Genomic DNA, 19,620 nt, shown 5'->3' with positions numbered 1-19,620 from the left:
ATCAATATATGCAGAAAAATATGCGTATGACTATTTTTTTTAAAAGGGTTATCTATTTAAGTGCTTTTGAAATAATTGGCAGTCCATTTATTGATAAATCTTCCTCTATCATACTTTTGTTTGGAAATTGAGTAAACCTAAATCTGTGCTTCAACATCATGTTCCAACCAAGGACTAATTCAGTGATGGGTATACCGTTTTCGTAAAGTTCTGAGCAGCACCAGAGGAATATATCTTTGCGTTTACCTTTTATTGCGCTCGATGCTATATTTCTTAAAATAACCACTTTATTGTTGTTTGTTAATTTAAGAAGGATTCTTTGTGGTGATGAATTGGTGAATGGATTATGGTCAGTTTTTGAGGCGCTTAAAGTAGTAGAATTACTTCTCTTGTATATCAGTCTTGCGAGATCTAAGCAGGTTGTATTAAAAATCATTTTAGAAGGCTCTTTTGGATTTACCTTCTTTTGAAGGTTTTTACGATGAACAATTTTTTTAATAAAAAGAGATGCTACAATTGTCCAAAGCGAGTTTTTGTGATAAGGATCGAGAGTATGAGCTTTGGAAAGCAGCTCATTCATTAAAGGCATTGATTTTTGATCAAATTTACCATTTGATGCTATTTGCCATTCGACCATCTTATTTATTATAGCGCCATATGATAATAATGCTCGCTCTTGCGGTATAGAATTAACAAGTTTTATTGCTTTGTTAAAATTTTCTAAGGTCTTGATACTCAGTAGATGTGAAATGATGGCAAATAAGTTCTCTTCTGAGTGCTTACCAAAAATTTCTAGTATTTGCTTCAAAACTCTATCAACTCCTTGAGAATCTTTAAATTTTAAATGCATTCTTAGTAAGGAGGAAAGGCATCTTTTGCTGAACAGCACTACCTGGGAATTTTTTTGAAAAACATATTTGTTGGCATTATTCATTACTTTTTTAGCCATTATCAAATCGTTAGTTTTTGTTGCAAAGTCAATTATTGAAGGTAGTATTAATGGGTTATTACAGTAGTATTCAGGTGTTAGATGATCAAACAGCTCTTTGAAGTTTTTTCTGTATGCTTTATTATGAGTAAAAATTTTCATAATTATGTGTAAAATCCTGGGATCGTGCTTTGTAATTGAATTGTATTCATTTTTAATGTTGGCCCAGGTGAGAAGTACTCCTGCGGCGTTATTTATTTTATAATCCGTTTCTATAAGATGATATGCCGAAATTAATTTACTCTTCCTAAGAGGATCAGTGGAGATTAATTCTATATCCATAAGCTTGCTAAGAACCTCTTTTATTAGTATAGGTGAATTTTCCAATGAAAGAGCTTTATTGCAAAGGGTTACAATTTGTATTTCAGAAAGTAACAGGTGTGTGTTGTATGATTTGAATAATTTGTAAAGGAGTAGAAATTTGAGTAGATGAATGTGATCGAATTTTGGATTTTCAAACGCCAGTGCCGATATTACATAGGAGCAAAGTTTTTTATTGAGTGGTGCGTTTGGAAATAGTTTGTAGTATAACAAATAAAGGTCTGCTGCAATGTTGACATCTCCTGTTCGCAAAGAGTCCATGATAGAAATGCTCAGTATCTCATCGCTAGTGAAGTTTTCCTTGAAAGTGAAACCCAAATTTGTTAGTAGGCTTCTTACATTTTCTGGATTTTTTATGTAGTTTAGAAGTAACTCTTTTCTATAAGCTGCCCTTACTGTTGAGGATTTTTTTTTATAGTTTTGAATAAACGTGGCAAATGTTTTAATTGGAATAGTGTTAAGTAATGTGTTTTCTGGTAAAATTTGATTTTCGGGTATTATTTTTCTCCAGTATTCTCTAAAATATTTTTTAGATTCTGAAGTAAGTGGGAGATCTTCTGTTATTAATTTTAACAATAATGCATGTGGTTTTGTGTATCCAGTTGGTAGATTTGAGTATGTTCGGATCGAAGAAGTGAAGAGGAACGATTTGGTAATTGAATGATAACGCAGGGACATCGGGAGCTATCGTGTTACTTCTATTAATCCATATCTTGGATCAATAAAGGAAACTGATGGTTTTACTAAATGCAATCATACATTTTCAAAGTGTGTGATGGTTGGTAGTTTTTGAAATTTTAGAGCGGACTGATGAGTTTGATAGAAGTCTTGTCACGTGAAAAAATATATGTGTGATGGGACTATATACATCTGTATCTTAAGTAATTTGTAGTTCTGCAGTAGTGGTACAGTGGATATTAGTACAATGGACTAGCCTTTATATTGGCTGTCGCATCACAACGGGGACAGTGCGACCATTCTAGAACTTTCACTACACAGAGATAGCAGAACGTAGAATTGCAGCATGAAATGACATAGGGATTGGTTGGGAACTGATTGCAATAAGGACAGTGAGCGTCATCGGAAGAGGCGACAGAGTGCTTCTGATCTGTTGAGCTGCTGGACGAATAGTGTCTGTGAAACCATTTCGCGTTGCTCAGCAGGGTAACATTGAATAGTTCCAATATGGCATTCCATAAAAGCTGTCTGTTCTGGAATTCTATCTGGGAGTAGACTGTGTTATCGTGGAAGGTAGATGCGCTGGAATCGCTGCCGCTGAACGAAACTCCTAGAAGCCTGTGTAAAGGGGAAAGATATGTTGACGATAAATTGGAGAGAAACTTTGCAAAAAGGAAAACGTCGAAAAAAGAATAAACTGTGGTGAGATAGCTGAAGGCTTTTCGTAATTTGTCACTGTTATTCGTCACTATCCGGTTCGAGGAGCTGAAGACAAAATGTGATAATTTCGACTCCAGGTAACCGGAAAGCGTCGTTATCAGGTACAGAGTCCTTCTTTTGCATGTGTAGGAAACGCCGCTCAATCTCGATCCGTATGTGTTGGTGAAGGATCCGGCCAGTAGTTTAGAGCTGAAAAGGAAAACCAAACTCTCCAACAATAGTTGGTACTCTTCTTTATTCCGCGTTATCGGTAAGTTTGTTTGAAAGTCCCTCCAAAATATCGACCGTACTTCGTCGTCAAGAGCTGCGGAGTCCAGCTGCGCTACACGCAGCATTGCTAAACAAGCAGGAAATATATGGGATCTTAAAAGAAATGGGCAAGTATTGTTTTATCTACTGTCTTTTAAACTCCAATCTAATTGTCAATCCGAGGTGTGCAAGTATATATGCTTTAGAAGTGAGTTGAACAAAACCCTACGTTTTTAGGGTTCCAAGACCCTGACGTATGTCACATGAACGCCACGTGCGCATCACGTGCGCATCACTTGCATGGATATCTGTGCTACCCGTGACCAACAGCATCCGCGCGGCTAACTCTCGTAGAATGGGATATATACACATGGTCTCGTGACCCAGCCCCATTAGTTCTGTATCATGTAGAAACTGCTGGCGGCCTGCTGGTGCTGTCGTTGTAAGTGCTCTGTTGGGGCTGCAAACGTCGCCTCGTGAACCACGAACTGAGGAAAAGCCGTAACTCCTGTAAACCCGAACTTCCGAATATCGGAGTAGGGAATATCCCGCAAAAATACCGATTTGGGAAAACTCTCTAAGTTTGACTTAATTCGACTGGGACTCTGGGCCTCATCCGCGTTTTTCTTATTTTGTAGCAGGTGGACCAATGGGATGCTCTCTTGTTACTATGAACGTACATGGAGTTTGAAGAAATGTGGAAATGGTTCTAGAAAGAAATTGCAGAATTTGAACATATGACGATGGATGACTTTGAGGTCTGGTGGAGGTTGAAAGTAGATGCTGGATGGGATGGTTGATGTTGGTTAACGTATAAGCTTAAAGTCAATGGCAGGAGCCTGGAATAGTATCTGCTAAAAGGGCTGTAGTTGCGGCTTCTCGATACTTGATAAGACGTCATATAGCAAGGCAGTGTTTAACTTTATTGGCTGTTGGCGGGTTCCATGGTAGGCCAGGGCAAAGGTGGAGGTATGAACAAGGAGAGTGGCAAAAAAATAACCCAACGTGGTGGGACAGGCAGCGGCGAGCATGGGTGTGTGAAGAAAGCCCTTCGGTCGTGTACGCGATGCCGAAGGAACAAGATTAAGTGCGATTCTATGGCGACACGGCCGCATGCGTGCACAAATTGTGCGAGAAAAGGTGCAGAGTGCCACATAGATTATGTTACGCCGCCGCAGAGGTCCAAAGAGATGAAGTATCTGTTCGAGAACGTGAGGTATGTGGAGAAGAAGATCGGCGGATTGGAGGATATGTACGTGGATATTCTCGGGAAGAATGGGCTAGAGATGGCCTGCGATGATGAAATACGGTGTCCGACGCGGATCCTGAAATTGAATGGCGGGTTTGTTGTGTTTTGCGTTGACATCGAGAAGGACGTGTTCTCTGTCAATAACATGAAGATGAGCGCGATGCAGGTTGAAAAATCGTTCATGAATTTTAGAAATATGCTAACTTTTCTGCTGGAAATATACTTTAAGTGGGAGAATGTTGATCAGATGACGTTTGACAGGGCAGTGATGTATGTGCGTGAGTTGACGGTTGAGAACTTGATGGAGAGAAATGAGCTTCTCCTGTTGCTTTGCGTCCTAAATTTTTATTTTGACATTCCTAACATCAATTATCTTGATAATTTTAATTATGTTATTGAGAGTTACTGTAGAAATGCTTCGTGTGGCGCAGAAGGAGACCTGAATGTTGATGAGGATGTGCTAAGCAAGGATTTGTTGGCTAAATTGATTGTTGGAAACGTAAGTAATGGGAGTGTTCAATTTCACAGTGAACTATTTATTAAAAATTTCACCATGTATTTGTTTGTACATATTGTATTGTATGGACCGGAGTTTTTCATGGATTGCTTTATGGAGAAGTATATTGGAACGTTGGAATCGGTAAGGAAAAAAATCAATTTTGACAAAAACTGGGAAGTTAAATGGGTCAATTTCTACATAAGATTGTTCAATTTGATTGAGTGTAAAGTGTGTCCTGAAACTGAGGAAATCGAAGATATTTTGTCGCAGATTGAGAAAGAAAAGGAAAGCTATGGTTCTTTGGAATGCGCCATATCTTTAATTAAGCTTGACCAATATATAGTGGGTATGAAGATTATTGAAACTAAGGATAGGATTTTTAAAGGCCTGTTGTTTGTTTTTGAAAAACTGGCGAAAGATCTTGATTTTTTAATTGGAAGAAATGATTCTGAAGTAGAGGGTGAGCGAATTTGTTTCATTCAGATGTTTTTTCATCAATTATTTTCCTTGAATGAGATTTTATGTGTTAACAGTTGTAAAATTGATTTAAAATGCCCATTTGTGTTCAATGGCTTCAACTATGAAAATAGTAACCTCTACGAAATACAGAGAAAATCAAATTATGTTGGAAAGGTACTGGTTAGTGAAAAGGGGATTTTTTCAATGATGGAATATTTAGGTTTGGGTATATCCAAGCATAGTTCAAATATTGATGAGGAAACGAGTATTGTTAATATTGTTGAGCAAGATCTCAAGAATTATGGTCTCGGACATAATTCATCGCTGAATATCCTTAAGTCTTCATGTCGATTAATATGGGATCTGTATGAAAAAGTGGTGTTTTGGGATATGTTCGATAAAGTGTTTGTTCATTGTCCTTTTGCATGGAATGCTAAAGTGTTATTAAGATATAATGGCTTATCATGTGAATGTGAGGATGATAGATCTAAAGGTAGAAGTGTTATTAGAGGGAAAGAAATGAAAGGAAAAGATTTTGAACATAGTAATGTAAAATCTAGAAGCTGTAAGAATGGTGTGGTTAAGTATAAGGTAGAGAATGACTGTTCCTTTGTAGAAGAAAGTGGTAGCGAGGGTGGCGAGAATTTCACATATTTTAAAGAGGCAAGGAATTTTGTAAACGTACCGGGAATACCTGAAAAGATTGAAGATCAATTAAGGGGTGGTATAAATCAGATTCTTAAAGATGTTGACTGGGTTAAGGAAAGCGCGGACGACGTGTTGAGAAAAATACACGGAGTTATAAATTAACAATTATATATTCACATATTTATTAACATTTATTTATTTATCGTTTGTTTTATCAGACATTTACTGAGTTGGCATGCCAAGTTTCCACTCTCTCAATTGTTCGACTGCTAGGAAAATTAAGATTGTATTTGGGCCTAATCTTACGAAACTTGGGAGCCATCCTCGGAATAAAAAGGCGGGACCTTCATTTTTAACGGAGTCAATTAGAACCTTCACAGCACTCTCGTGGTGTTGGTGCGCGTTCATAATTCTTGTCTTGATAACGTCTGCAGGAGAACAGATAGTCGTGGCGACTAAACCTGCGAATAAAGAAGCTGTAAAGTGTGTCGTTTTTTTGACCGGATCGAAATTGAAATTGGTTACAAGAGAGTTTTTAAAGACGTCGTAAGTTACCACTTGACTGGCTGTCATTAGAACACCTCTAACCAAGTTTGGTGTCAAGCCTGTAAATAGTTTCTTGATGCCTTCATTTTTAGTAATTTTGTAAATTCCATCAAGAGCATGTTTATAGTTTCTTCTCCTTGAAACATCGAGTTGGGTGTCGTTCTGCATTCTTATGTTGACGATATCAGCTGGATTACCTACCAGACCACCTACTGCTCCACTAAGCATGGAACAAGGTAGTAAATAGAATGTATTGTTGATTTCACTTTTTGGAATCCATGCTTCTTTGATATAGTCGTAGCAGCCAAATCTTGCCGTAGTATAAGTACATTGTCGAAGAATTGATGCGCTCAATCCAGAGTAAAGCCCAAAAATACCCTCTGTTTGTAGAATATTTTTAAGCATAAGGAGGAGCGAGGGTTTTGGTAGAGAAGCAGTTTGTAAGCGTACTTTTGCAAGATCCAATGGGTGAGTTATGATGCAGGCGAATACGCCGCCAGCTCCACCATACCACCAAGGGTAGATGGGGGCAGATTGCTGAGGGGTGTTTGGTTGCATAGTTGTGACTGGGGGACTAGGGTTCACTATTCTTGCTGATTATGAGTTTATATATATATATATATATATATACGCATGTGTATGGATGGATTCCATTAACTAGAAACAGTTCATGGCTTTTGTCCACAATGGGGTTGCGCGGGGATCGACTGCTTTTTCTCAGCTGGTCGCGATGACAAGAATAGGTTTATGACATCGCGAAAGTGATGGAAAGGAAGTTAGCATGATGCTGGAAATGCGCAAAGGCGACTGCAAGCAGTAATTGGTTTTTAAATAAGGTGTAAGCTAGATAGATTCATATGAAATTTACTTCATAGGGGGAGGGGGTCTCACGCTTTTAAGGATTTCTGGAAGAGAACAGCACAATTCTGTCACTTTCGATAAAGAGATCTTCCACATTAGAGAGCGATTTTGGTTCTGGAACATAGGGCAAGGTTGAAAGCCTGGTTTGAAGAGTGAAATCTATCTCTGTAGGCTTAGTGAAGTAAGCAAGGGAGGGGAAAGAGCTGGAAGAGATGTTGTATGAATGTGAAGCCCCTGCAGTACGATGGCAGTGGTCAGCTTTGGAGCTTGCTAGGCGGCTAGCAGTGGGTATGCGGGGGAGTAAGGGGGAATAGTGGGGGCTAGGAAGGGTTGAATATTGCAGAGGCTTTTTCATGGAGGAAGTGGATGGGAATCGAGAGGGGTTGGTGTTGTTGGAAACAGTGTTGAGATCTGGAGGAAGAAGCTTCTTCTTGGGAAAGTCGAATTTGATGCGATCACATCTGTGATCTTGTTTCGGGAGCGCAAAGTTGTGATTTCGAGTTCTTTTGCAGGACGAGGATTTTTTGATTTTCCAATGACAGTTCTGGAGAGTCTCTGAAGAATGCGGGTTTTGCAAGGATGGAAGGTTTGGCTGTTGAGAATTGCTTCTTGTAGTTGTACTTTGCCTCTTCTGGCGGTTTTGGTAGTGGTAGTGGTGTAGATGGTTGGCACGTATCTGAGAGGAATGGAAAGAGGAGTATGTATAGGTGGAACTAAAAGGTTCTGCAGCAGTGGGAGCAGTACCAGCTGCATCCGTAGCAGAAGCAGCGGGGAGTGTTACAATATCCTCCAATTTGGATAACAGCGAAGAAGCTGTAAAATAGCGCATTCGATTCAACATATTCTGATACACGAGCTTATTTTCCAGTTGCCGACTTATTTTATTTACCTTATGGTAACGATACTCAGGATAAATGTTTAGATGCCAGTGCTCTTCAAATTGTGAAAGAAGCTCAAAGTATAGCTGAAATATTCCATCATTCTTCCCCCATAGTTGTGAAGTGATTACAAGTTATTGTAATATGCAATACCCATATATACATGTAATAATTATGCCAATAGATCAAGAAGGGGAGGACTTATAGTAACAACTTTTTCCTTCCTCCTGCGGTTAGAGACCCAGTTCTTGATCTGAATATTGGAGAGTCCGGTCTCTTTTGTTAACAGTTGAAGGCTTTTCTTATTCAAGTAGGGTTTCTCGATATTATTTGTGAACCATTTCTCAAGCATATTAATTTGGGGTTTTTCTAACCTACGTCCCCTACATGGATGTTTACCTGACATCTTATGCTGTACAGTCTGTGGTGTATTTAAATCAAAAAATACTGGTTTTTTCAAATCCTCTTTCGTATTACTACCAATACCTGTTTCAATGTGCTTTGATGCGTTAAATTCTTCTCTTAAGGAGCCTAGTCTTATTTCTTCCTGGATGAGTAACTTTATAACTTTTGATAACTGGGCAGTAACTTTTAGCAAACACTTTTCGTCGCTGTCGAAACTACCATCATCCCTAAATGAAGAGAGTGTCTATTTATTCTGTTAGTATTGATTATCAAGGAAGTATTAATATTGAAAAGCAGCTCAACTTACTGTAAAAATTCCATGCAACTCAATAAATATTCCAATACTGACTTTTTTGACATCACATGGAAACTCAGAACAAATATGCAAAAGGCGATCATTTATTTTTCTTAACCTAGTTATTTTAACATGTCAGTATAATACAATTTGAATGAATATAGTTCTTTCACCATACTTTTCCTTTTTATCATCATATTGGACAGGGTTTAGTAGTATATTTATTGGTATTTTATTCATTACTGACTTAATTGTAAAGAATTTTTTGAATTGAGATTATTGGGACTTTGTTCCAATTAAATATCCATTGCTTTACACCTGGGCGCTTAATATTGAAACCTTGATACATCAAAACTTGTTTCATGAGTTTCTTAAGCTAGGGTGTACGGGCAGCAATTTTGAGGTTAAGAAGCAATGAAGTGTCATATACCCTCTAAGAGTAAACTAATGTGAAACATTTCGGTTAAAGAGCTTCTAACATGGGGTACAAGAGAGAGAGTGCCAGTATCAGAGACATATATATATATAGTAGTTCATCTTCTTCTAAAATTGTTAACTTATTTTCTTGACATCTGAAAAGAAATATCTAACAGATCGAATGAATACAATGAAATCTAACAGGAATGGAAAAAATATATACAGTCAACCAGCTTTCAAGGTTAAAATTTCTAAAAGAAAGAAGTTGGCGGCATCCAAATTTAAAAAAAAATGTACCAATTCAAGTGCTGAGGTGCTGAGGTCAAAAAACAGACGGGAACCACAGAGTGATGGCATAACCAATTTTTTAGCTAAGAAATCTGACATAAAGATTCCTTCCCCACCAAAAAGTTTGTTAGAAGAAATCAAAGAAGAAAAAATCAAGCTGGCAGGGTACGGCATAGATATTGGTGCTACTCATTGGAGCTTTCCTTTTCTGTGGGATAATGATGAGTTTTTAATCTCACTTACTAATGATTTACTAAATAACTTATATAAGAAGCCTGTGAGTAGAGCTGTATCCACCCGACCACTGAATTCCTTCATGGCCTTTAGAGTATATAATGCGCAATTTGGGTACGGCCTCAGACAAAATATTTTATCATCGCTACTTGCGTCCGCGTGGCACTCGCACCCGGAACAGCAGAACATATGGGACACATTTGCGCAGCAGTTTAATTTTGTCAAGCCGAAGTGTGGGTTTGTGGAGTGGGTGGATCAAAGATATGAGCGGGAGAGTTAATTAAAAGATTTTGTAGATTTGTATTTGCATTGATGATGTCTTGTTGGTTTGGGGAAAGTAGTGCTTGGAAGTAGAGTTGAGAAGCTTGGGCGAGGAGTGGGGATGGATTGCGTTGAAGTAGTGTTGTGATTTGGTGGGTCAACTGGATGATGCTTGGGATGCGTGGTTGTGTAGCTACCTCGTTTGCTAGTTGAGTTATGGAGACGGCAGAGACGGGGTCTTGGAAGTGTTTGATGGTCTGTAGAGCAAGATGAATCGTCAAGTGGATATCTGGCGATGGTATTTCCCTTGGTTTTGCTGACTGTAACGGCTTTCTATCCACTACTGTACCTGTTACGAATATGGGTGGTTGTGAGGGAAGTTTTGGTAAATTTATTAGGGATATCAAGTACTTGATTGATGAGCAGTCAGCGAAGAATTCGAACACCCTCGCGTACTGGATGTTGTGCTTGTCGATCAGCTGTTCCAGTCCGCCTGTGTCGCCCAGCTGCTCGACCATGCCCCTAAGCATAGCCGTCGTGAACTTCTGGATCGCATACGTCTCGGCTATCATGGGCACCAGCGCCGATATCTTGCACTCGGACTCACGATTCTCTGACCCGATGGAAGCCAACACATGCACGCTGTAGTTCGTGGCATTGTCCTGAAGTCCCATCAAGTCCAAAATCACTTCATATCCGGCATCAGGGTCTGACACATTCATCAGCGCAACGTACTCCTTGTACTCGAATATTCCACTCGTGAATCCCTTGTGATACGCATGGAAGTCCAGCTTACATATCAAGAATTTCGAGTACTGCTCAATTAAGTATCCATATGTACCCACACTTTCCACTCTTTGACTCCTCCCTACCGTTCCAATCCAGTCTCTATTCTTTAACCCCTCCTTCAACGCAGTAGGGTGTCCCTCCTGTATCACCTTGTGAACTAGAATCAGAGCCTTGTACACCTGTGTCTCGTTGTTAAGGATAGGCATACTTTTCAACGCTTCGAAGAACTCATAAGAGGCACCATGATCCCACGTATACACGATGCATGCCCTAACATGCTTCCTCTTTGGTGCTGTCTCTTCTGCTGAACAAGCTTTCCTGATCGATTTGACTAGTTCGTAATTTACCATCTTTAAATTTATACTACCACTATTATTTGAACGTTATTACTATACCCCTATCTCTGTACATATTTCAACTTTATCATGAAACCTTTTTTTCTTCCACTCTTTTCAATTACTTTTCCATAAAAATTAAATCACTTTTTACTTTCCTTTCATCACCTTTCTTCCAATAAAAGAAAAATAAAAAATCACAAAAATTTTCTATCAAGGTTGTAATTAGACATGTTTTTGCAATACAGAGCAACAAATTACGAGTCCGTGTTCAACTAATGTCTATTGAGAACTTGAAGTCATTCGACCCATTTGCTGACACTGGTGATGATGAAGGTACTACAGCTAACTACATCCATATTCGTATCCAACAAAGAAATGGTAGAAAAACTTTAACAACTGTTCAAGGTGTTCCTGGAGAATATGATCAAAAAAGAATTTTGAAAGTTTTAAAGAAAGATTTTGCATGTAACGGTAATATCGTTAAGGACTCTGAGATGGGTGAAATCATCCAATTACAAGGTGATCAAAGAGCTAAAGTTAGTGAATTTTTAACAACACAACTTGGTATGCAAAAGAAAAACATCAAAATTCACGGTTTTTAATTTCAATACGAATATTTTTTTACCGCAACAGCTAAAAAAACAGATTAACCACAATATTTTTACAAATCTATACTTATTTACATAGTCATCGTTACAGTATTATTTGTATATAAATTTAAGAGTATTCAAACTTAAGTTACCTAGAGATGGCAGGTGGTAATGACCTCAACCTACTCAAATCATGGAACCCAAAGCTTTCCAAAAACCGTGCAAAAGTGAAACATAAAGAAGATGAACTACTTTTAGAAGAGAAGAAAATCCAAGAACAAATCAGAGAGCGCAAATTGCAAGACCTGGCCACAACTAAATCTAAGTCAGGTCTAGAATGGATGTACCATAGCATAGACGGAAAATTCAAAAATGAAGAAACCACGCAACTAAAGAAGAACCGGCAAATAAACGAATCAGAAACCCTCATTCCTAACACTAACGATCCAGTACCGCATCCCAACCCTGACCACAACAGTACCCGACGTTCTAACCCACAAAAATATGAAAAGGACGACCCAATGAGCAAATTTAAAGTCGCCAAAAAAAAACGTATTACTAAAAGATAGTATCTTAAACTTACAATTTATACTTCGGTTACTTAGAGTTATTTTTGTTTAAACTACTATAGAGCTTCTCCTGCTGAATCCACAGTTTCTTCAGACGCTTTGTCATACTTTTGGTAATTTGGTTACCATCAACGTCCTTTGTCGGAATACCCTCGATATCCCACTCTGAATATAAAGAAGAATCCTTAAACATTAACAACGGAGAAATACTTACCTTTTCAATCCTTTCCTTCTCCTTTGCCTCCTGTTCCAATTTTCTGGCCAAGTATTCACTTTCTTTCTTTTTCCTATTAGCAACTTCCTCTTTCTGGACCTCGATCAGCTTTGTTTTTTCTTCATCCGTTATAAACTTCACCAACGCCGACTGCCCGTTTCTATCATCCAAACTAACATTCAACTTTAACAACTCGTTATCTCTTACGTTATCAGTTAATTCAAGATACTTCTTAAAATCAGCCTTACTTATTGCCAACTTCCGCACTTCATCCCTAAACCCAGAGAGACATTTAACAAATGGGGCAATTACATCCTCTTTATTTGCGACATCAGACGAATCCTCGTTCTCCCATCCTAAACCATCAGATCTCATTGGAATTCCGATAACGCCCAAAATTTTACTAACAAATTTAGTAACATCAACAAGTACCTCTATCCTTATGTCAACACCAGCTTTGAATATATAACTGTTTGTGACACTTACCAATTCACTTAAAGCTTTTATCGCTTGAGGAGTTGATAGATTATCACAAAACGCTATTTCGACTTTCTCTTCACATTCTTCTAAATTCATAATCAGTTGCCTCTCTAACTCTCCTATCTTTTTTGAAGCATGGTACTGCTGTTGCGCATCTCTCTTTAAGGCTCTTACGTTATTGAAGAAATTAGTAAAAGAGCTCTCTAAGTTCTTAACCTCACTCAACAAACTTTCCTTGAAGTCTAACTGATTATTCCATTGAGCTGATGCGAATGCAAGTCTTAATTGCCTAGGACTGGATTTATTTAATGCTTCCTCAATAGTAATAAAATTTTTAAGTGATTTTGACATTTTTTGACCTTCTATGTGGAGATGTCCTGTATGCAAAAAATAATTAACCCATTGTTTACAGTCAAAACAAGCTTCAGATTGCGCCAATTCATTATCGTGATGAGGAAAAGCCAAATCTATTCCACCAGAATGAATATCCATGCTTTCACCTAAAATATCACTTGCCATAACTGAACATTCAATGTGCCAACCGGGTCTTCCCAACCCCCACGGTGATTCCCATCTAGGTTCACCAGGTTTCGAAGCTTTCCAAAGGGCAAAATCGCTAGCAGATCTCTTTCCTCCTAAACTAACACTCAAACTGCCTTCTCCCTCACTAATCAAATCCAGGTGCCCTTTATTCCATGGCTGATTCTTAGCATAATAATGTCTATCCGATTTATCGAATTTAAGAGTGTCAAAATAAACAGAACCGTCTTCGGTGGCATATGCATAACCATTCGCAATAATCTTGGCAACAAACTCTACAATCTCAGGAACATATTCCGAAACTCTTGTAGTAAGACTTGGAGGTAAAACATTCAGTCTTCTCATATCATCATCAAACCTTCCCTCCCAATAAGCCGGTAATTTACGGAAGATCTCTGGGTCATTAATAGAACTTCCTTTCTTCTTATCTAAATAAGGCATCAGCACATCTCTAACGTTCTGGTAATATTTCTCCCCTTCAACATCTTTCAAACCATCAATGGTCTTTTTAATCGCGGTTACATACATAGGAAATTTTGGACTATTCAATTTTTCATCCTCGAAATCTACGCTTTTAATCCAATTGTTGAATTGCTCGCAAGTTCTCACCTCACCATTGGTGCTTCTCAAATTTTTCATCAAATACTCCTCCAAAGCAGTCTCAACATCAGACAAAGAATCTTCTTTCCTCGTTTTGTCCACATAGGTTTCAAAAAGATAATTCTGCCTTGCCCCAATGATAATTTTATCATCGATATCAGTAACGTTTTGCACAAATTTTACATTGTAACCAAAATAATCACTCATAATCCTTCTATTTATGTCGATCGACACATAATTTCTTGCATGACCCATGTGTGAAGCATCATATACTGTAGGACCGCAAGAATACCATGAAACCGCTTTTGTACCAGATTTTGGTAAAAAGACATCCTTCTGGCGTGTTAAACTATTATAAAGTTTTAACACCGGCTTGTTATCATTTCTTTCTGGTGAATACCACTTTGGCTGAACTATTTTATTACTAGACATCACGCTACTAATGTACCTCTTCAAAAGTTTCATACAATTGCGCCGTATCGCAAATTTTCAAGCAATTCATTCAAATTAAATAAAATAAATTTAAAGGAAAACAACAGAAAAAGAAGAATTCAACCACAACCGCGACAACCTAACTTCAACTTCTTCAAGACTAACATCATCTTCATAATATGACTTTCCAAAACCATTCCAACAGACAAACTAAAAAATTTTATTTTCATCGTAACCGACGATATAATTCTTGAAATTTAAAAAATAAGACGAAAACTCCTCATAGGGGGCTCGAACCCCTGACATTTCGGTTGTCCTCGCTTTTGCTTAAAAGCCGAACGCTCTACCAACTGAGCTAACAAGGATGAGTTTTCGTTGATTTGTAAATCAACCTCTTTCTAATTTGTTATGTTTTTTTGGTCATATGACAAAAACATCTCATCCATTCGTTAACTAATATTTAACGTGACATAATCTTCTTGAACCATTAATCTTTATTATATTCTGTTGAAATATAAATCGAGATTGTAAGATATATTAAAGAGATGACTTATAAGAATCAGAAAGAGACAATTGGTCTGTAAAACAAAATAAACGAAGTCAGATGAAGCCCTAACAGAATGTCAATCGATAATGGAAAGATATCGGATGATAATCTATCACGAGACGTTTACAACTCAGGAGTCTGACTACGAAGGAGTCTATGGCATGGAACATGAAATAACAGTTGTACTGTGAATTCTATGGGACTAGAAATGGTGTGATGACGATGAAAATTCTTCACTCGTCGTCCTCTCTTATGGTTCAATAGGTGCGAAATGCTGGGTATAAATACTGACGTATTTTCCAGATATTAATCCAAGTCCAATTAGTCTTATCTCAATTCATGATATAGAAAAACAAAGGAATTATATATCTCTATAATTGAATATCATAGTATCATCATCAATGTCAAACCAAGTTACTATCGACAACGCCGAAGAAAACATTCTTTCTAAATATATTCATATTGCTAGTACAATATAAGCTAGTTCTTTACTTACTTACAAGACGTGTTTTCTGCTAAGTATTCTTAAAATATTTTTGCTTGAAATTTTTTTATACTATAGTGGATATGCAATCAAGATTACATTTTGACACTTGTTCATACAGGGATACAAACTCTTGTTCTCACATCCTATAAAAAGATAAAACTAAATACATCGAGATCCAATATCAATAGAGATTTCAGTATTTACTATTCACATTCTTCAACAATTGAACCATAATCAGAATAATGAAAAGAATATTATTACCTCAATAGTTCTCTATCAATGTTGCCATTACCCTATTCTCCAGATTTCTATATAACTATAGCACAGCTTCATCTTTCTTATTGTATAACAAATATTTTTCCTTATTCTGACATCTCGATTTGAAACGTCTCACAATAAAAATTTTAGATCACATTTCTCGATATATGAAAACATTCAAGGAACACGGTCAATCAATTTGATTTCTTTTGCATGTCATGATAAAAACTGTCCCTTTTCCTCGGATTGATCCCTTGATATTTCTTGTTGAAATCTTAGTTTCAACTACATTTCACCATCTTTAGTCAATAATTATTCATTAATTTATCGCTAAAATCGTACCCAATCCGAAATTCCAGTACTTGTAAAATACAAAAGGCAACAGCAGTTGTTTACTGTTTTACGGGAGCTATAATTCTCTAGGTATATGAAAATTATTGGGGTTCAACAAGGTAATAAGGCACAGACAAATTTGTGACACCCTTTCATTTTCTATATGCGTGTAATTTTAAAAACTAACGTTCTAGCACACCATTCAATTTCTAACTTACTTTTACCGCAATGAAACTTTAACCTGCTACATATCACCGTGAGGCCCACGCAAAACAAGTCTTTTTTAATAATGCTACTAGAAGAAACCGCAACTTTTCATATGAAGAGGTAGCCTCTAATAAAAGAATTTGTGAATCACTTGACTTCAATTTTCCTTGAAGATATTACTACACATATATTAAATCTTCTTCCTCAAATCGCATGCAAATTTCATGACTAAGGCATCATTCTTCACCTAAAAAGCATGCCGTCCTATACTAGAGCAAATAAAGCGAGATATCAATTTTCATCAAAGAATAATTATTTTCTCACGTATTGTCTACAAAAAAAAAGTTTAGTTAAATCATTAAGCATCTAAATTTGTTATTAAACATTACCAATACTTCATAGCGTGTGATTGCTCTTTTACATGTATACCTTAAGTAATGAAGTGTCCTCTGACAGAACTGTACTCAAATCGCCATCCATTGAAAAGAATTGCCAAGACAAAAATAACTTAAAAAAGACATCAACACCCAATGATACGAATACAGATACACTTATTGGAGGTACGAAGGTTGTACATACGAACGATGGGCAAAGCAGCTTAAAGAAAAACATTTCCATCTTTGAAGATGATAATGAAGAATCACCCTTGTCTACCTTAGATTCCGAGGAAAATGCATCGAACTCCTCTTATTCCTCCAAAAACCAAAAGAAATTAGAATCACAAAGTGAACCTTCTAGAGACACATCACACAAGATCTTCACTTTCTCTTTACCTTTTGGTGGTAAATCACTTCTTTCAAGTCATCCAATAACAAATTTGGTGTCTTCTATATTACCCAATGATCCTGATCCAAAGAGTAATGAATATCCAAACTTAAACAGGGAACGAATAAAGGAAAAACTAAAGCGTTCGGACTCAATCACTTCTTTAGAAGAAATGGCTCTATTCAATGATGAAAAGGGTATAGATAATGTGAGAACAAGAGCTTTCAAAAAAACATTCGAAATGGAAACTCTGAAGCAAACTCTAAAGAATATAATAGCTTCACCAGGTGAATGTACTCATGACGGTTATGAGTATACAAGGTTAGAATCTATTTGGGATGAAATGGAAGGTGACCTTCTTTTAATGGGAGGCTACAGAGGCAGCATACTAAGAGACGCCCAAACAGGCAGACGGTTATGGATACCAATGAAAGCAGGGCTTAATTTGAGAAAAGTCAATCTTCTAATAGGTCCAGACGACCGGGATGAAGTTGAAACACAAAAAAAAATAATTCCAGATAAAATGCTAAGCCATATTGGGCCAGTAGATATATCGAGAAGACTGATGAAAAAACTCAGAAGCAACCCAAATATTACAACTCATGATTTCGGTTACGATTGGAGGTTATCATTACATATATCCGCTAAACACCTAGCTCAAAAATTACAAAGTATATATGACAACCAAGAAGAGAAAAAAGGAACAACTATAATCGCACATTCCATGGGTGGACTTGTTGCCCACAAAGTTCTACAAGAACATACTCACTTAATAAGAGCATTGATCTATGTAGGATCGCCCAGCGAATGCTCTAATATCCTGGGACCATTAAAATTCGGGGATGAAGTTTTCATGAACAAAACAATTCTTAGTAAAGAGGCAAATTTCTTTATGAGAAGCAGCTTTTATTTTTTACCAACTGACGGTACTTGCTTCGTGAATAAGAAAACCCTAGAAAAATGTGAAATTGATTTTTTTAATCCAGATGTTTGGGTAGAATTGGGTCTTTCACCAGTAGTTGACGAGGAACGTAAAGTTCAAGCAGAAACACAAGAAGACAACCAACGCGCCTGTCACTCCAAGAAAGAAGAAGAATTGGCCCGGACAGAAAGTAAGAAAAAACAACCAGAACCTGGCATACCAACAGATGTTAAAGATCTATGGGGAATCTTCAATCCCATTCCAATGCTCAAATCTATTTCTTCACCGGGCAATGATTCATCGAGTGGGACCGGTGGAACTTCAAGTACACTAAAATCACTCACCCCTGCATCTATAATTACGAAAATTACAACGACAGCGACAGATGCGATTGGTCTCACAGAGTCCAAAGACTGCCAAGAAGAAGAAGAGGAAATGGCTTTTCAAACATCTTTCGAGGACTCATTCAAATACCTTCGAAAAACACTTAAAAGAGCAAAAGAATACCAAACTAGTTTAGATCGTATTGCGCACAAAGAATATCCACCCTTAGCAATAGTATTTGGCAACACTGTTCCTACCGTGCGCGGAGTCAAGATTAGTAGTTGGAAAGACATTAAAGAGGGCCATTATGACGATTTCTACTACGGTCCTGGTGATGGTGTCGTTCACCACAAATGGTTACTGCCAGAACAACGTGGATTCCAAGTAGATGCGAAAATTGCGTCAAGTTGCGGTCATGTCAGCTTATTGTCCGATTTAGAATCTATGGCTAAAGCATTCATTTCAGTTGTTGACAAGGAAAAAGCTAACCAACAGAAACACCAACGACAGGCACCAACAACGGACACCACCACCTGTAAATAGTTGATACATAAAATTTGCATCATTCTTACTCTTCTGCAACGTCAAAATTCACCTTGAGCCATAAACTGCAAGCAGAGCATTGAGACAAAACCTGAAATCCGCAAGGTTTTTCCTCCGCATGCTCTTCTAGCGCCTCCTCGCTGAAGTGAAATCCGTCCTTAGAATGACATCTAGGGCAGTCCATAGAGTATTCCATGGTTGCAGCGCTGAAAAAAAACTTATCCAAAGAATATTCGTCTAATCCATCTCCAGAATTATGGTATCCTCGCTTCTTGTGTCCCTCCAGAATCTGCTTATCATATTGCAATCGAAGCTGCTCGTTTCCTAGAGTTTTGTATGCCTCTTGGATGTCGTCCACAGTCAATTGGCCATCAACATTCTGAATCAAATCTCTTGACTTATCTGGATGCGTACTGACAATTTTTTCTCTATATGCTTTCTTAATCTCCGCGATTGAGCAGTCAGATTTCAAACCAAGTATTTCATAGTACGTCTTATTCATTCTGCCACACTTTCATCAACTACAGTTAAGTTGATCGACTCAAAACCTACTGCCCAATCGTTCTTTCTTCACCATCAATCAACCATAATATATGTATCCTACTAGAAGTTTAATGTCCGGGTGATAATGTGAGAAATAGAATATTTTAGATATTATGTTATGTTAGGATAGAATGATTTTTGTT

The 19,620-nt window shown here is 37.5% G+C and overlaps 12 protein-coding genes and 1 non-coding gene across 13 annotated transcripts, besides 2 other annotated features; 5 read left to right on the top strand and 8 right to left on the bottom strand.

Annotated features, from left to right (window-relative positions):
* Positions 1-52: 52 nt before the first annotated feature.
* On the bottom strand, positions 53-1,987 carry CBP1 (Cbp1p; the record flags this gene model as incomplete). Its single annotated transcript, XM_037286035.1, has 1 exon — positions 53-1,987. One exon carries the CDS (start codon positions 1,985-1,987, stop codon positions 53-55), a length of 1,935 nt encoding a protein of 644 aa, XP_037141930.1.
* A 239-nt stretch (positions 1,988-2,226) lies between these two features.
* PEX2 (ubiquitin-protein ligase peroxin 2) lies at positions 2,227-3,042 on the bottom strand (the record flags this gene model as incomplete). The annotated part of the gene is made up of 1 exon (XM_037286034.1): positions 2,227-3,042. One exon carries the CDS (start codon positions 3,040-3,042, stop codon positions 2,227-2,229), a length of 816 nt encoding a protein of 271 aa, XP_037141929.1.
* Positions 3,043-3,900: 858 nt separating this feature from the next.
* HG535_0A01380 (Zn(II)2Cys6 transcription factor domain-containing protein) lies at positions 3,901-5,973 on the top strand (the record flags this gene model as incomplete). The annotated part of the gene is made up of 1 exon (XM_037286033.1): positions 3,901-5,973. One exon carries the CDS (start codon positions 3,901-3,903, stop codon positions 5,971-5,973), a length of 2,073 nt encoding a protein of 690 aa, XP_037141928.1.
* Positions 5,974-6,033: 60 nt separating this feature from the next.
* DIC1 (Dic1p) lies at positions 6,034-6,915 on the bottom strand (the record flags this gene model as incomplete). Its single annotated transcript, XM_037286032.1, has 1 exon — positions 6,034-6,915. The coding sequence occupies one exon, from the start codon at positions 6,913-6,915 to the stop codon at positions 6,034-6,036; it is 882 nt and encodes a 293-aa protein (XP_037141927.1).
* Positions 6,808-8,225: a sequence feature (X region).
* Positions 8,226-8,268: 43 nt separating this feature from the next.
* HG535_0A01355 (homeobox domain-containing protein) lies at positions 8,269-9,036 on the bottom strand (the record flags this gene model as incomplete). Its single annotated transcript, XM_037286031.1, has 3 exons — positions 8,269-8,745; positions 8,809-8,914; positions 8,975-9,036. 3 exons carry the CDS (start codon positions 9,034-9,036, stop codon positions 8,269-8,271), a joined length of 645 nt encoding a protein of 214 aa, XP_037141926.1.
* Positions 9,037-9,394: 358 nt separating this feature from the next.
* Positions 9,395-10,015, top strand: HG535_0A01352 (uncharacterized protein; the record flags this gene model as incomplete). The annotated part of the gene is made up of 1 exon (XM_037286030.1): positions 9,395-10,015. One exon carries the CDS (start codon positions 9,395-9,397, stop codon positions 10,013-10,015), a length of 621 nt encoding a protein of 206 aa, XP_037141925.1.
* Positions 9,939-10,231: a sequence feature (Z region).
* SLA2 (Sla2p) lies at positions 9,957-11,135 on the bottom strand (the record flags this gene model as incomplete). The annotated part of the gene is made up of 1 exon (XM_037286029.1): positions 9,957-11,135. One exon carries the CDS (start codon positions 11,133-11,135, stop codon positions 9,957-9,959), a length of 1,179 nt encoding a protein of 392 aa, XP_037141924.1.
* Positions 11,136-11,398: 263 nt separating this feature from the next.
* On the top strand, positions 11,399-11,725 carry SUI1 (translation initiation factor eIF1; the record flags this gene model as incomplete). The annotated part of the gene is made up of 1 exon (XM_037286028.1): positions 11,399-11,725. One exon carries the CDS (start codon positions 11,399-11,401, stop codon positions 11,723-11,725), a length of 327 nt encoding a protein of 108 aa, XP_037141923.1.
* A 146-nt stretch (positions 11,726-11,871) lies between these two features.
* CWC25 (U2-type spliceosomal complex subunit CWC25) lies at positions 11,872-12,282 on the top strand (the record flags this gene model as incomplete). The annotated part of the gene is made up of 1 exon (XM_037286027.1): positions 11,872-12,282. The coding sequence occupies one exon, from the start codon at positions 11,872-11,874 to the stop codon at positions 12,280-12,282; it is 411 nt and encodes a 136-aa protein (XP_037141922.1).
* Positions 12,283-12,310: 28 nt separating this feature from the next.
* CRS1 (cysteine--tRNA ligase) lies at positions 12,311-14,581 on the bottom strand (the record flags this gene model as incomplete). Its single annotated transcript, XM_037286026.1, has 1 exon — positions 12,311-14,581. One exon carries the CDS (start codon positions 14,579-14,581, stop codon positions 12,311-12,313), a length of 2,271 nt encoding a protein of 756 aa, XP_037141921.1.
* Positions 14,582-14,824: 243 nt separating this feature from the next.
* Positions 14,825-14,913, bottom strand: HG535_0Atrna1K. The gene is given in 2 exon segments: positions 14,825-14,861; positions 14,876-14,913. It is a non-coding gene; the product is annotated as a tRNA-Lys (tRNA).
* Positions 14,914-16,801: 1,888 nt separating this feature from the next.
* Positions 16,802-18,934, top strand: HG535_0A01310 (uncharacterized protein; the record flags this gene model as incomplete). Its single annotated transcript, XM_037286025.1, has 1 exon — positions 16,802-18,934. The coding sequence occupies one exon, from the start codon at positions 16,802-16,804 to the stop codon at positions 18,932-18,934; it is 2,133 nt and encodes a 710-aa protein (XP_037141920.1).
* Positions 18,935-18,959: 25 nt separating this feature from the next.
* Positions 18,960-19,436, bottom strand: JJJ3 (Jjj3p; the record flags this gene model as incomplete). Its single annotated transcript, XM_037286024.1, has 1 exon — positions 18,960-19,436. The coding sequence occupies one exon, from the start codon at positions 19,434-19,436 to the stop codon at positions 18,960-18,962; it is 477 nt and encodes a 158-aa protein (XP_037141919.1).
* Between the last annotated feature and the right edge of the window lie 184 nt (positions 19,437-19,620).

Source organism: Zygotorulaspora mrakii, chromosome 1, assembly GCF_013402915.1.
Source record: "Zygotorulaspora mrakii chromosome 1, complete sequence".
Classification (NCBI taxonomy): domain Eukaryota; kingdom Fungi; phylum Ascomycota; class Saccharomycetes; order Saccharomycetales; family Saccharomycetaceae; genus Zygotorulaspora; species Zygotorulaspora mrakii.
The sequence above is the reverse complement of the archived record's forward strand: the minus strand, read 5'-3'. Positions and strand labels throughout refer to the sequence as shown.